The 16,881-nt window shown below is 42.3% G+C and overlaps 1 protein-coding gene across 7 annotated transcripts in view; it reads right to left on the minus strand.

The window, feature by feature from the left end:
* Nucleotides 1-16,881, minus strand: part of LRCH3 (leucine rich repeats and calponin homology domain containing 3) — a 111,852-nt gene that overhangs the window by 37,428 nt on the left and 57,543 nt on the right. For 5 of the 7 annotated variants that reach the window (XM_054040136.1, XM_054040134.1, XM_054040133.1 and 2 more), the window contains exons 7-9: nucleotides 6,363-6,456; nucleotides 5,330-5,450; nucleotides 2,364-2,512 (exon numbers count right to left, since the gene is read on the minus strand). In XM_054040136.1, coding sequence (XP_053896111.1) covers nucleotides 2,364-2,512; nucleotides 5,330-5,450; nucleotides 6,363-6,456 — 364 coding nt within the window. The remainder of the gene's footprint in view (nucleotides 1-2,363; nucleotides 2,513-5,329; nucleotides 5,451-6,362; nucleotides 6,457-16,881) is intronic. The other 2 variants (XM_054040139.1, XM_054040135.1) reach the window with 1 other exon arrangement.

Genomic DNA, 16,881 nt, shown 5'->3' on the forward strand with positions numbered 1-16,881 from the left:
AGATGTCTGACAAAGAAACAAAATAAAACACAACCAATGGAAGATATCGGAAATGATGCAGAATCATTTTTGTACCTTGCATGTAATTTACTGAAAGTTGAACTTCAAAATTAAGCATACCTGTTGATAAATTATAGTGTAAAAAACAGAATTACCAGGCTATGTGGATGAGGTGTAGGTATAAAATAACTAATGTAACTTATAAGATGTATGGTGTTGGAGACCAAAGTACACATCTACAGTTTTAGCATAGTGTATTCCAGGCTCTCTCAGACAATAAGATTCAACAGCTGATGTTCTGTGATGATACCATATAGACAAACCAGAGAAACAGGCACTTGCAGAATCAATACATTGTCAATAGAAATCTGGGTCACTGCAGATTTCACTAATGTAAGTAGGGGAATGACGAAGTGCACAAAACAAGGACATGCTTTAGACTCCTAAAGAGATTCTTACAAGATAAAATAAAGGAAATGAAGAAAGATCTTTACCTCCTCAAAGCATTAAACGAACTTACGAAGGAACAGATACATTTGAATTTGAGCACAATGTGTATTGCTTAAGTGCTTGAAGCAAAATAGAAGGTTATCTGGAACAGGTTGCTTATGTACTATGTAAGATTCCTGCTGTGCTGAGACCCCTTTACACTTACACGCAGGGGATGAATTTAGATTAACATGGCATAGAGAAGGCAACGTCACATTGCTTAATGCTTCCTGCATTTAATTTTTGTTTTATGCAGAAACTTTACAATTTTCTACTTCCTTGTGTGCAGATTGTCACAGCAAGGATCAGTTTCTCTTGCCTTATGTATAACAGTAGCGACGATAACCAAAGCAAAGATGTTTTCCAGTTGCAGGGAGTCATACAGTTTTAAAGAAACAATCATGGAATTTTGGTCAAGGGCATGCTAATCTATATTTGGTCACAAGGTACACCTCTACCCTGACAGAACGCTGTCCTCGGGAGCCAAAAAATCTGACCGCATTATATCGAACTTGCTTTGATCCGCCGGAGCGCGCAGCCCCGCCCCTCCGGAATGCTACTTTACCACGTTATATCCAAATTCGTGTTATATCGGGTCACGTTATATCGGGGTGGAGGTATACTAAAATTAAACAAGGACTCAAGACAATTGCATTGTAACTGTGTAGGAGTGATCATGCCTCCCCCCAATGCGATCATTTGGAACCAGAACAAGAGCAGTAAAAGCAGTAATTAGTAACAAATGATACTACCAAATATGTAGCAAATTACGGGAAAGCAAATAAGAACCACTTCGACCCATTCTGGGGAAATGGGAGCTTGTTGTCTGACCCACAATACAACTTGAAATGCTACTGCTGGAACAGTGATAGCGCTCAGATTTCTAGTGTGCCATTCCAGCTCACATACCACAGACTACCTTCAAAACAGCAGGCTACTCGAGGATAGAAACAAAACGTACATTGTTCAGGTTTGTCTGCAATAATAAGGACCAAGACCACGGGTTTTAAGCCAAAAAAAAAAAAAAAGCTATAGCCTAAGGATGCTTATACTTGTTTTTAGCCACTTGTAATCAAGTCTCCTTACAGGTTTTTAACAACCTTTAAATAACCCTATTTATTGCCCATTTACTGTCTCCTGGGATTGACTCATAAAAATATCGTGTCACATAGTTAAACACAGAATTTTTGCTCAAAACTTTGTGCATATGCGTTCCCAGGTTGTATGCTTGGTGATTTTACAGAGCATTACTCAAGATGTTAACATGGAGCAAGCCATCCTCTGTTACAAAATATCAGACTTTAGAACAAATCCTCTTTTTCATTTAAAATTCGCAATTAAAAGGGATGCCCACTCTGGTAAATTTATTGGCATTTAATTTACAATCCATAGGAAAGCCCCACCAAATTAACATAGCTGAAAGATCCCTATAATAAGTCCTTGTGCTGACAGAGATCAACACATTAGCTATGTTTTGACCTCAAACAAGCCAGCATTTACTAGGTATTACCAAATGAAGGAGACATGAGTGGTTGCCTGGGTGCAAGCACATATGGGAAGCATCAACTTCAATGTTTTCTGAGGGAAGGGTTCCTTTGGGAACCCCATTTACTCCCCCCACATCCTGCAGGAATTTTGCCTTTGAACAGAACTCAGTACAGCCGCCCGTAGAATCATTCTGAGTGTCTGATACAGGTGTAGTTTGTAGCATCTCAGGACTCAAACTCAGATCCTCCACAAGGCAAAGCCTGTTGCTCCAAGCCAGCTGTCACATTGTTTATCAAGGTCAACCTCTACAGACAAGAAATATTAACACCATCACAAAGGCTTTCATTGGGGTCTAGGAACGTAACTAATTTAAATAAAAGCACCACCTCATGAGAGATTCGCCGTTGTTCAATATAGGCCATGAATTGTGAGCTGAGGCTCTCTGACTCCATGCACTTGGGTTGCCTCACCTCTTCCTCTTCCTCTTCCGTGGCACAGCTATCAATATAGTCAATCTGATCCAGATCGTGTTCCACTAGACACACATGCACAAAGGAAACACCCATCATTAGATGACCAGTGGTCGAGAAAACATAGCAGCAGACTCAGCAACTAATGTCTGATTTCACTTTTCCTCCACCTGGGAAAGGTTAAGCTGACAGCTTTTGAGCTCTGCCTGGTTCACTAATAGTTGTTAAATGTCAGATTTTGAAATAATCTTAAACAGATTTAAAAGCAATGAGAAAAAAATATGCCAAATGTAGTAATTTTAAAAATACGATTCTATGTAGTTTCTTAATTATTGCAAAAGCAATGTCATCCTTCCCAATTCATTGTTAACAAAGGCCATTGGCTACAATTTTTACTTCTGTGTCTTGGACATATCTGAGAAGCAAGCAATTACCATCAATTTACAACAAAATAAACATGTCATTAGGAGTATACTGATTAATTTATCTAGGCTCTACTTCCTCATTAATAAAGGCACTGAGGAGAGCCTAGGTTAACACTTGCTCAGTATGAAATGTCAGGCTCTAGACAGAGTCTGATGATGATAAAACAGAGAATAGTGTGACCAAGTTAATTGCATGAGGTTGCTTTAAATATGAAAAAGGTATGTGGCAAAGAAACAGACAATAAAGAAAGCAACACAAAAACACTCAGGCTACAGACATTTTATTAACCAAAGAGGAAGGAAGGAATTAAAATTAGGGAACCACAGAAATTAAATGAGTATGAAGCACAGGGCACAATTCTGCTCTCATTTCTGCCCATGGCCATGTTGCTATCTGGGGCATTTTTTATTCATCACTGCTTTTGTAAGTTTCTGCACGGGGCTTTCAAGTGTCATGACATTAAACAAAAAGCCTAGTGAAAAGCACTGTGCTGACAGATTGGATATCCAGAGTCAAAAATACCCCGAGGACTCCCATCCCCCTTTCCCCCCGCCCCAGTAGGTCTTCATTTGCCACACTTCATCATCTCTTATCAGAAAGCTCATGTTAGCACTGATGAAGACATGGGGAAAGAGAGGTCATTATGAGGGGTCTAGATGCAGGTGTTTTGAAAGGGATATCACTCAGGATGAAATGGCAGGCACAAGTTCAACTCAGATTACCTACTTCAAACATTATTGCTTCCTTGTTTTTAAAATCCTGCAAAAACTTGCTCCTGCCTTTCCCCCAGACATTATCACTCTCTATTCCCCATTCCTCCTTGTCTAGAGCAGACCTCCTTTGCCTCACCTCACAATCTGGCTACTGTAAGTGTCAGAACCATCTCCTCTGAAACTCCAGCCATCCAAAACAGCTTCCCTGGATCTTTCTGCCTCACTGAATCTCCACCTCATTAAAAATCTTAAGTGAAAACCTCTTTTCTCCCTTAGCTATTTAACTCTAATTTATCTCACTCTCCATTATATTATTTAACAGCTGTGTTAACTCTAAAGCATTGTGAAAGACCATGTGTGTGAAAAACCAATTAACAATAAGTTGATATTGTAGGCAGTGCTGGTAGCACTGTTTGGTACAAAGGCTGCTAGCACTTCCTATATAAGATAACTTTGCCAAACTGTCTGTACTGAAATGTTTCATGCTGAATGTCTACCTCGGGGGGGGGGGGGGGGGGGGGAGAATTAATTTTCAGACAAAATGGCTCAGCCGTTTATGCGAATGAGGATAGGGAAAAATATATTGCAGCAGAAGGAGGAGATTAGAACAAGGAGCTGGTGGGGAGAGGGAAGAGACTGAGACAAGTGGATGGGGAGAAAGAAGAAACAGGGACTGGGAACTGGGGTGGGAAGATTGGGACTGGCTGGGAAAGGAGATTGGGACTGGGAGAAGACTGAGATCAGATGAGGAGCTGGGGGGGGTGAGGGGGAGAAGATTGGGACTGAGAACCAATGCGGGGGGGAGGGGGGGGGAGAGACATCTGATGTGGAGCCAGGGTGGTGGTGGTGGTGAACTGCAAATGACTGAGAGAAGAGACTGGGACAAGAAACTGGGGGAACACAGAATGGAAGAGGAGTCTGAGGAGGGAGAATGAACTGGGGAATGTGGGTGGGGAGATATTACTGGAGGCCAAGATTGAGGAGAGAGAGAAATCTGAGAAGAGAAAAGGAGCCCAGGATTACCAAGTCTGAGGTGTGGCAACTGACTGAGTAGATAAAGAGAACAGAACTGGCATAAGAAGCCGGGGTGGAGAAGAGACAGGTCTGTGATAGGCACAGGTTGGAGGGGAGAGGGCAGAAGGAGTCATACTGGGGGAGGAGGGGCCAGTGAGACACGGAAGGCTCTGTGCCCACTAGAAAACACTCTCCTCCAAAGCCTGGAATAGAACCCAAGATTCTTGAGTCTCACCATTCCTCTGTTGTCAGAAAATAGCTGTGAAAACCACCGACAAAGTGTCCCATCCCCCTCTAGTGCTGGTCCTCACAGAGGATGACAACCTCCTACAGTTACCAGTTACTCTGTCAGCTCAAGTGGCAGAGATCTGTGCGCCAGATCTGAAGGTTCCAATCCTGCTGATGACTCATGAGAGTGTCAATATCGTGCAAAAAGCAGTATGTGATCATGTAATTAAAGATGGTATCATAATGCATATGCAGAAAGGGGCTGAATTAAGGTTGCACAAGCAACCTTACCTTCTGGTCTTTTTTAACTTTTCAGTGCTTGATTTTGCAACCCTAATAATGTTCTTTAAATGTAATTTGTGTGTGTGATTATAAATATATTGAGCCTCCACCACTTCTTTTGCTTAAAACAACAAATTACCTATAACTTCCAAATATACATTTTGGAGCTTCAGTTATGACAACCACCTGAATAATTAGCTATCAAAGACTGCTATTTACCTCCACCATTAGTTACAACCGTGCTCCCTCGGTTCTCCTGGTACTCTCTCTCTCTTCGCAGTCTCTGCTCTTTAGTGATCTCTGCCACTCGCAGAGGGAGGTCTGAGAACTCATCTGTAGGCTTTAAAAAACAGACAAAAAAAACCACACACTCTCATCCTGGGCATCATCTTTCAGTTAGTTTTCTAACTTGGGCCTCCACTCCACCAGTCCTGCTGGATTTTGCTCCCTAAAACTATTAATTTAAAAGAGACACAACTGAAATGTACCGTTTTTAAATCAGGTCGATTTAGGACCTCTCTTCCATGAAGAGTCTGTCTATAGTTTTAATTTATTTTCCCTCTGAAATGAATACATATGCTAAAAACATTCCAGGCTGGATTCTGAAGGCCCTTGTAAACACCAGGCTAAGAGCACAGTTCGCAAGAACACCCCAGGGTTGGGTTGCAGCCATTTGCATAGCTTCCCCAACAGGACAGAACAGGCTGGCTCCTGGCTTTCTCCCAGTACCCTTCTTCCTTGGAGATCTGATCTTGCTTCTTCTAAGTGGTTAAGAGACAATCTATTTGGCCATTTGAAAAAGCTACATATAAAATCTAATTCGGAAAATCTGTGCTCTGTTTACCTGATTTTATTTTAATTAAACAGAAGCTCTTGAGTAATGGATAAAGATTACATATGCTAATATAATGCAATAACTAGCTCATCTTTTTGTAATTTTTCTTATCACTTGTTTATATTAATTCATTTCTACCAAGTGCTCTTCTATATTTTCTCTTAGGTTTACACTTTTGTTTTGATTTTTAAAAATGTTTCAATAAAAAATATTAGTAAAAGAACAAAAGATCCATTTAATATAAAAATGGTGCTAATTCTTTTTCCAGGAAATCAAAAGTAATCTGTGAACTATGGAAATTACATTTTTTATTATACATAAGCACCACTCCCTGAATATTCTTCCAAATCTATGGCTTCATTATTTGTTTCCTGTACAAATATTGCCACCCAACAAAAATAAAGAAACTACACTTACTTCATTCCCTGACCATCTTTTGTCTCCGCTGTCCACACTATTGAAACCAGAATCTAGTGCTCCATAGGGACGACTGGAGTACAGTTCCTCATGGCTGTCAAGCAGATAATTTTAGTCACTATAATGTAAATGTCACTGAAAAATTCCTACTTGTGACAGAGCTGAAAATGGAGTTAACTGTTGAGCAGAGCTGAGCGGTGTCCACAACACATTAGAAGTTGTCACATGGCATTCACCATGCATAATACTTTCTAAGAGGATATGTTCTTCCAACTACAAACATTCCCAACTGTTAGCCAACTGACATGATGCAGCTGCCTTGTGCTTTCAAGAGCTGATCTAAGCCTATCCCCCAAACAATTCTGACAAACGTATTTTTTTTTTTTTGGCAAACTGACCTACTAAATTCTCCTTTAGCAAGTCAGTTCATTTTATGTTACTCGGGTGTTTTAGTTGAACGACTCTTCCCAACCCCATCCCCAAAACCATTTTGTCCCCAGAGGGAACCACAACCATACATGTGTATTTATTACACATACATATAAATGTATAGGAATGAGCATGCACCTCTTTTAGAAGAAGTATGACAACATTCAAAATGTATATTTTATACATCTCTTTTCTGTATCATGCATTATTAATCTAAAATACTCCATAAAAGACACCACAGATGTTTCAAATGAAACATATCATCACTTGAATGATATACAAATATAGTTTTCACTCATTAAATTGACTTGTCAATGACTTGCCTAGTCACAGACATTACATATGTGCAATGAAGGGATGAAAATATAAACCATAACATAAGGGGCTGTATGGTGCTTTTCCTGCTCTAAGTGGGTACAGAGACTACACAGTTCAGCAGCGTGGCCATCACAGATGTCGAATCTGGCAACTGCTACAGATAGCGACAGTAGCAGTAGAACAATGGGACTTGTCTGATCCACTGCAGATGGCATTTCACAATGGATCAACTGTCCTGCTGGCACTTGATGCCCCAGGGAAACAGCAATTACTGCATAATTCACAAGTAAGAATGTCAGGAAGCTGATTGCTCCACCCAAGCATAGCTAATTGTAGGTCATTCTCTCACTGGTACTGATCTCTAGTTGTCCCTCTGTTTAAAAATCCCTCATCCAGGAAACAATTATTTTAAAATGACTGTTATTACTATTATTTATGCAGCACCATAGAGTTATGGTGCTTTATAGAAAAACGAGACAGACTACAGTCCTAAGGAGTTTGCAGTCCTAGTTAGACACAGGGGGTATGTCTACACTGCAATTAGACACCCGTGGCTGGCCCAGGCTCCTGGAACTCAGGCTAAGAGGCTGTTTAATTGTGGTGGACATTCAGGCTCAGGCTGATGCCCTAGCTCTGGGACTCTCCCACCTCGCAGGGTCCTAGAGCCCAGCCTGCAGCCCGAACCCAAACACCTATACTGCAATTGAACAGCCCCTTAGCCTGAGCCAGCTGGCTCAGGCCAGTCACGGGTTTTTAATTGCTGTGTAGACATACCCAAGGAGAGGTTACTCAGAATGTGCCATAATGGTGGTTCTTTGAGATGTGGGTGCTGCACTTCAAGTATGCTTATACCACTTGTGCCTTTGATGGGAGATTTTTGGTAGCAGTGCCCATTCAGCCCATGCATGCAATTCTATGCTTCCTTATGCCCTGCTCTGAAGATACATAAGGCTACATGGGTGAACTGCCCTCAGTTCCTTCTCCACTGCCAAGTCCCCAGAGGAAACTCTGAAGCAGAGGGGAATGAAGGCAAGTAATGGAACACCTATACGGACACACACAGTGAAGAATTCCAGTTACTGCACAAGGCAAGTAACCTCTTCTTCTTCGAGTAGTGTCCCTCTGGGTGCTCCACTTCAGGTGACTACCAAGCAGTACCCCCAGCTGGAGGGGGGTCTCTGGAACCAAGTCCAAGATTGAATACAATACAGCATTTCCAAGGGCAGCATCTGATCTAGAAGACTGGACCACTGCATAATGCTTGGAAAAGGTACGTATGGAAGACCAAGTGGCAGCCTTACAAATATCCAGAACAGAAACATTCTTGAGTAATGTCGTAGAAGTAGCTACGGCTTTTATGGAATGGGCCAACAACCTTGAAAGAGCTGAATATATGAAGTTATAGCACAAAAGAACAGAATCAGAAATCCACCTGGAGAGTCTCTAGGTAGAAATCGCTGAATCTTGGGATCTATCAGCAACAGTCACGAACAGTCTGCGTGACTTCCTAAACGACTTAGTCCTTTCGAAATAAAAGGCTAATGCCCTTCCAACATCCAGAGTGTGTAAAAAAGGCCTCTGCTCTGGACTGATGAGTCTTTGGGGGGGAAAATGGAGGGTGGATAATCTGGTTGATGTGCAGCTCATATGACACCTTAGGTAAAAATCTTCTGAGATAAATTAATGAGGGAAGAGGTAGCCATTGGCTCAAACGGGGGGCATAGGGCATCAAAGTACTGCAGTCAAATCCCAGATAGGAATGGATTTCTTAACTTGGGGGAAAGAGTTTCCCAATCCTCTCAGAATCTTACAGTTGTAGGATGGGTGAGGAGTGAGAATCCCTCAACTGCTGAATGAAAGGCTGTTACAGCTGCCAAGTGCACACTGAGGCCTGGTCTATACTGGGCGGCGGGAGGGGGGACTAAGTCAGTCTAAGTTATGCAACTTCAGCTAAGAAAATAGCGTAGCTGAAGTCGACGTACTTAGAGCTACTTACTGTGGTGTCTTCACTGTGGTAGGTTGACTGCTGCTGCTCCCCCGTCGACTCCGCCTACACATCTCGCTCTGGTGGAGTACCAGAGTCGACGGGAGAGTGCTTGGCGGTCCATTTATCGCATCTTCACTAGACGCGATAAATCGACCCCCGGTGGATCGAACGCTCTGCCCTAAGTGTAGACATGCTCTGATAGAGCTCATATATAATCCTAACTTTTTCAGCACTAGGAGGTAATCAAGGATGATCAAGGGGGGAGAATGAACAGGTGAAACACTTCTGGACACACCACATGCTAAATCTTTTCCATTTGTGGAGGTAATTGTATTTCATGGAATCTTTCCTACTGTTCAACAATACCTGTTGCACTTCCCAGTTCATCACAGATGCATCCATCATTATGATGATAGAGGGAGGAGACTGAACAAATGGAATCCCCATGCAGACATTGTCTAGGACCCTTCATCATTTGAGTGGAGACTAAGACCTGGCGAGGAACCGACATTAACTTGTTCAAGTTGTGTTTGTTTGGAGTATAAACAATCCTGAGTCAGCTCTGGAAACACTGTGATGGTATGTTCCAGACTCCATCTTTGAAGGTGCAGGCTGCTATATGTCCAAGGAATTGAAGACAACTTCTTATTGATGTCTGTAGGCTGATTTAAATGTTTGAGACAAGATTTGCTAACATCGAGAATCTGTTGGAGAGGAAGATAAGCCCTGGCTGGTGTAGCGTCCAAGGAGGCGCCTATGAAATCTATTCTTTGTATGGGGCTCAAAGGGGATTTCTTGGATGTTGAGCTTAACCCTAGTTTGCAGAACAGGGATCCCATTGTCTTTATGGCATCAAAAACCCCATTGTAGGACCAGCCCATAACCAGCCAGTCATCGAGGTATTGACAGAAAGCCCTCCACATGACTACTGCTGTAGAGGGGCAGTGTTGGCTGGATCCAATAAGTCCTTTAGCTTTATTTTAGTTAACAGCTGACGCTAGTTAATAATAGCCTGAAACTGGTCATGCTCATCAGCCATGCTCAGTAAAGGTTGTGAATTTGCTATAACTTGAATGACTGTATTTAGCCATGAGAGCTTGATAGTGTGTGATGCTAAATTGAAGAGTCACAGATGAGTCTTTCTGCCGAATAGATCAAGGTGTTTTTGGTCCTTATCATACAGTGTGGTCTTTGCACGATGTTGTTTGCCATGTTTTTTCACTGCTTCCACAACCAGGGAGTTCAGTGTTGGATGGGTGAACGGAAATTCGGAGTCTCTAGCTGGGACATAATATTTTTTATAGGCCCTTTTACAAGCTGGTGGAATCGTTGCAGGGATCTGCCAGATGGATTTGGCAGGATTCAGAGCCTCATTAATAGGCAGGACAACTCAGGTGCAGGGAATCCATTGGAGGATGTCCAGGACCTTATGTTATGACTCTGTGACCTCTTCCAAGGGATCTGGAGGGAATCTGAAATGTGCTTCATTAACTCTTGGACGTGTCTGAAGTCATCAGCCATAGTTGGTTGGGGAGGCATAACCGCTTCACCTGGGGAAGATGAAGGAATATTTGTTTGGGGAGAAACTTCTTTATCTGTCCAGGCCTCCTGCTCTTCAAAGGATTCTTGTGCCTGAGTTAATGGAAGAAAAGCAGTTGGAGTAGGGGAGCCTCTCCCTCTATACTCCCCATGAGAGAGACTATGGGCATGTACAATTGCAGATGATTTGCAGCCCAAGGAACCCAGTATGGCCACTGGAGAGGTTCGAAAGGCATTGGGGGTGGTAACCATTGGTGCTCAAACCAGGTTGGGGGAACATGGGTCTATCTGTGGTACAAATCCCTACTCTTGTCAAAAGTGTCAGGATGGAAATTCCTTGTCTGAAGCGTCAGGGACCCCCTGGATTGAAATATCTGAATTGGAGGAAAATTCCTCCTCTTCAAGTGGGGGAGCCCCAGGACTCTCTAAAGGCATTGGAGAGTCAAGTGGTACTTAAAAAAGGTCCCACTTCAGTGATCGTGCTTGTCTCGGTACCGAACCTTTCGCTACCAACTAACAAGGGAGATTCCGGTTCCTCCGAAACAAGTAGATCCTTTGAAAATCTGAACTCCTGTGGTACCAGGTGGATTTGAAGAGTGGGACTATTGTCAGTACCGAGGCCATACGCTGCTCTGGTAAATCCACTCTGGTTGAAGTAGTCAGTACTGATGTGAGGCCTTGGGAGGCTTTCAGACCATACGAGAGACACAACATCTTCCCAGTATTGAGGCAGTCTTAGATGTTGATGGTACCAAAGGAATTCTGGGTACCATTCTCTTAGAGGCGGAAAGCTTTGATGATGCATGGTCCTGCTTGTGAAGCACTGAAGGTTTCAGTACCAAGGCATGCTTGTTGCCCTTTTTCTCTGCTGAGCCTGGAGCCCCAGGCACAGAATCGGTACTGAGTGTCTGCAGCCTCAGACATACCCAGAGACCCATGAGGTCTCTGCAGCAGTCTTGCATTGCAGTGACAGAAGTATTTTTGAGGTGGATTCTTCCTGTGGAGAGTGACTCAGTTTTCTATGGGTCTTCTTCATTGATTTACCTTGGGTAGATTCAGGTGAACGTGACGAAGTTGACGGGGCATTGTGTTCACTCAGCAACTGATGCCCAGAGGGGGAAGGGTGTACTCCGGCCTGGATCTGAGGCCAATTGGAGGGAATGCTCCATCATTAAGAGTCTCAGTTTTAGCTCCTGATTTTTTCTTGACTCACCCTTAAATGCAGAGCAGATGGAGCACTTTTGTGGGACATCAGACTTTCCAAAGCAGCGGATACAACAGGAATGCCTGTCGCTGACCAAGACGCACTCCTGGCAACAGATGCACTGTTTGAAGCCCAGAGATCCTGGCATACCCCAGGGCAATGACATCTAGCAAGGGAAGGCCCCCCTTCCAAAACGGGAAAGGGATCAAGAGAAAGATCCCCTAAATTCCTAAATAAAAGGTAAATAAAATAACTAAACAATAAAATAAAGAAGGGTAACTACGCTAAGAGATTTCAAAGTAAGGCACACTAATGCTCCATCTCAGGCCAAGGCAGCGGAGAAAGAACCGAGGGTGTTTCGCTCACACAGCACTGTATAGCCTTAGAGCGGGGCATGAGGAAGCATAGAACACGTGTGGGCTGAACAGACACCGCAACCTAAAATCTCCAATTAAAGGCGAAAGGGGTGTGAGCACACATGAAATGGAGCACCCATAGGGACGTTACTCAAAGAAGAACTCAGGGATAAAGGATGAGGGAACAAGAGCTGCAGAAGTGAAATATGCTTATTTTTATGTACACATCTGCAAAAGGATTCACAGGCGGATCCTTAACCCTACACAGAGCCTCATTTAAGTTACTGGGGCTCTGACTGTATGGACCAATGTGCAGGATCTAGCACTATGTTTGTTCCTCTGAGTTTGTAAAAGATTTAAGTCATGTACTAAAGTCTGGGGATGGCATCTGGAATGAAGGCAAGAATGGAACTCAGTGATGCTAAACAAAGATAATATTCATATTAGGGATCCTTCAGCAACAAAGATGGGAAGGGAACCACAACTCACTTCTTTTGGGTGAGAGGAGAAAAGAATAATCCTAAAATTGTTCAGTGTAGTTAAAAAAAACCTCTGGATTTTTAAATGTATTAGCTGTGTTATGCCTTTTGTTCTATAGAAAGAGTTAATGCATACAGTGGCCCCGGGAATACATAGCTACAAGACATTGTAGTCTACTTTTAAGGCAAAAAAATATCCTAACAAAGTACTACACATTATACAGACAATGGTAATATTGTTTTTCAATTACAGACCAGCTGGGGAAAGAAAACTTTAGGTAGCACATGTAACAGTCTACATAATGACCACATTTAAGCCAATAATTCACAACACCTAAATACTGGATCAAAAGCACTGATTTTTTTAAATTATAAAAGGAGAAATAAAATGAGAAACTGGTTCCCACATGACACACTACAATAATTCCACTTTAATCATGACTACATCAGTATCCTGAAAATCTAAAGAGAAACCAATTTTGCACTGAACAAGCACTTAAAATTGAAGATCAAAATTCAATAGTTTTAATCCAAAAGGAAAAATACTGTTTGATTCTATTTTCTTCATATTCTATCCCTCCTATTCAATTACAGCTTTTGAAAAATACTTCATCATCACTGAGACCGTCTGGTAACTCAGAAATTCACAGTTACAGTTCACAGTTCCCACGCTTTCCCCTCAGAAAAACAGAGGGTTACTGACTGCTCAGGGCTTTATATGTTCATTACAGACAACAGCCTTTAAGAAATCAGAAGAGACTGCAGATCCTATTCCTCACTGACTAGCTGGCTGCAAGCAGCAATAATTAAGCAGTAAGACAGTGGGCAGGACATTTTTACAGCATGCTTGGGTTCCAATGCATAAGGCATGAAGCTGAAGGTAGAGTAGCTAACCACCTGAGAAGTGCAATAATCACTTGAAATGCAGTGTCTTTTTGTAATGAAAATAAATTTATCCATAAAAATAAGGGGAATAAGATGTGCCACTGACATGAAGAGATCATCACTTACAGCCAGAGTTCTGAAGTCACAGTGTAATACATGCATATATGTCAATCTCCTTTCTATTCGCGGAACAGAACTACCAGAGTCTTTCAAAACTTAATCAGTACAAATGATTCTTCCTCCAGTGATCCATGTACCAGTACTTCAAACTTTTATGTCTCGCATTCCAGACTTACCCTCCCTGCCTCAACACTGAACCTAGTGCTAGGCTCCTGGGAGGCACTGCTGCGGCCTCCTTTCCATTCAGTCATGCATGATCCAGTGTTGAGCTTGAGCGCTCCACATTTCAGTCTCACAGCTAAGAGATTGGGCTGGAACAGCCCAAAGGTTAAAGGTCACATAACTTAACAGGAGTCTACAGACACTGGATCGGTACAGTCAATATCTTATCCTGGTAAACTGATACAATCGTCTGAAAGGCAGGGAACCAGTTCTCTATTGAAAATAGTAGTAACAATTAAATAAAGCAATAGTTTTAAAAACTGGGTAAAACATAGGAGAGGGCACTAGTATTGTGTTTAGGATAACTTTACATGAGTCCAAAAAAATAAAAAAAAGGGCAGTGTGGGCAAGCAGCAAAATTTTCAATTAGAAATATTTATATATAAAGAAGCCAAAATTTTCTCCTGTCAGAATCTACAATGATTTAGTGCTTCTGATTTCACTAGCAGCACTACAAGTTTGTCCACTTAATCAGAGATTTTTATATTTGCATAAAATTGCAGTGAAACTTCTACATGTGATATCTGCATTATTCTTATGAATGCTATGTGACTGTTTCCCTCTTCAGTTTTGTACTGCTGCCTCCTTGAACTCAAAGGTTAAGTCAGACCAGAGCTGGGGGTTGGTCTAGGCAGGAAATGCAACTTAGGGTACGTCCAGACTACCCGCTGGATCGTAGCGATCGATCTATCAGGGATCGATCTATCGCGTCTCGTCTATACGCGATAGATCCATCCCCAAAGGTGCTCCCATCAGCTCCAGAACTCCACCAGCTTGAGCTAGTTGCCTGGGTACAATCCCTCTGAGGCTAGGTCTACACTAGCTGGGGGGGGTCGACCCAAGATACGCAACTTCAGCTATGGCGTCTCTCACGTTGATTTACCTGGCCGTGAGGACGGTGGCGAGTCAACCGCTGCCGCTCCCCCGTCGACTCCGCTTCCACCTTTCGCCGCGGTGGGAGTTCCAGAGTCGACGGCAGAGCGATTGGGGATCGATTTTATCGCGTCTACACTAGACGCGATAAATCGATCCCTGATAGATCAATCACTACCCGCCGATCCGTGTAGACATGCCCTGAGATCCTAGGTACGTACTCAGGCAGTTAATCCGAGCAGCTGCCCATGCAGCCACACCGCTATTGTTAGCATGCTAGTTTAAGCAGAGCTAGCACATGGAAGTCTACCCGAGCTGGGAATTACACCTCCCAGCTGCAGTGCACACATAACCTAAGAGATAAGACAGCCACAGGCACACACTTTCAAAGAAGTCCACCCCAGAAGGGGCAAGGCCACAAGGCCTGACGCCTGTTGGGGTGCACTCGGTGAGACCCTGAGAAAGGACTGTGGTGCAGCTAGCTTGGTAACTGTCACACTAGCTTTGAAACCAGCTTTACATCAACTCAGGTTTAATTCCATGCTTTTTCCAATTGCCCAGGGTCACTATACAACCGCCACAGAGCAAAAGACAAAGGTCAGATATATATATTCTGATTATTTTTAGTTCGGTCAGTAGCCTTTGATATCATTGACCAAAGGCTCTGTTGACTTGCCTATGGGCATTAACTGGAGTACACTATATTGTGCATGAGTTGTTCTGTTCTTTCATCTCAGAAATTCTAGAAGAAATTCTGATTTTGGGCAGCAGCTCATCTTCTCCATTGGCTCCTGCAGAAATCTATTCTCTTCCACACATATTTGCTCAATTTGCAAGTGAAGCCACTGTGGGAGCCACTAAAAGAGACTGGTAAGTGATATAATCAGCACATGAGCAACAAAGAATTCTATGCCATCTCTCTTATCCACTTCAGATATATCTACTTTCATGGTGCCTGGCAGGGATGGAGACATGGACAAAAGCAAGCCAGTCCACACAAGCTTGAAGTTAAATTGACCATCTGGAAGAAGCATCCTGAGTGGGTTCTGCCCAAGCTTTTATATTGGTACTGTGAGTAATGGTAAAATATGTGAATTCTTTCATTACATGAAACGAAAATCTTTGCAGTAAACACATACTCTATTTATTGATTTTATGCTTTTCAAAAGAAATAAACTACACTGGAGATCAATAGCTTTAGATACAGTTGGTTGGACTGGGCAATTTATGTCACAATAAGGGGGCCCTAATTTCCTTAGCCTTTCTGAATACAGATGCTCCTTAGATCCCTGTATCAGCTTCTTTTTTGCAATATGCACTTTATTATAATAAGAAACTAAGACAGCATTATAAATGTAGCTAACAGGAGACCTAAATAATTTTAATCTAAACAGTATTCCAAATGCGGCCTCACCTGGGTCACATACAGGCTAGAATCACATACTCTGATTTATATGCCACAACTTTATTTGTCTCAAATAGCACCTGATTATGCTAGGTGTGGGTCCCTGTCCCAAAGAGATTACACTCTAAAGAGACAAGTGACTTTCAGAAAGCGTTCATGTTGACCCCATCTGGAAAGGGGCTTATCAAATGTGGGTTCCAGACTTGATGAGGAGCTGCCTATTGGCGTAAATTCTCCTTCATAGATCTTTGATACAACTGCACAGTCTTATTTGCTTTATTCATGAATCGTGTTCAGCCCATGGTGTCCGTTACAGACATATATTCCCTCTGGCTCGGTGTTAGTTTGTATGATCACTGAGAATATATTCTCTCTCTTCTAGTTAGTCTCCTACCTCATTACTTTGCTTTTCTCTTAAATGTGTAGTATAAATATATAGTGTACTCCTACTTTTCCCCTAGACATCTTAAGTTAGAAGCTGATGTGGTTGACCGTTCTAATACCTGTGTTACTGTATTAAACATTTGTGCCAAATGAAAGCCTGCCAAAAATAAAACAGTTTACTAATGGGGTGAGATCAGCACTTATACCTGTAGTTACAGCAGAACAATTATACAATCCTGTACAAAAGATTAAAAATCACAACAATGTTAGACTATAGTAGATATTGGGAAAACCCTAAGATTTTATTAAGTAAAAACA

Source organism: Malaclemys terrapin, chromosome 9, assembly GCF_027887155.1.
Source record: "Malaclemys terrapin pileata isolate rMalTer1 chromosome 9, rMalTer1.hap1, whole genome shotgun sequence".
In the NCBI taxonomy this organism is placed as follows: Eukaryota; Metazoa; Chordata; order Testudines; family Emydidae; genus Malaclemys; species Malaclemys terrapin.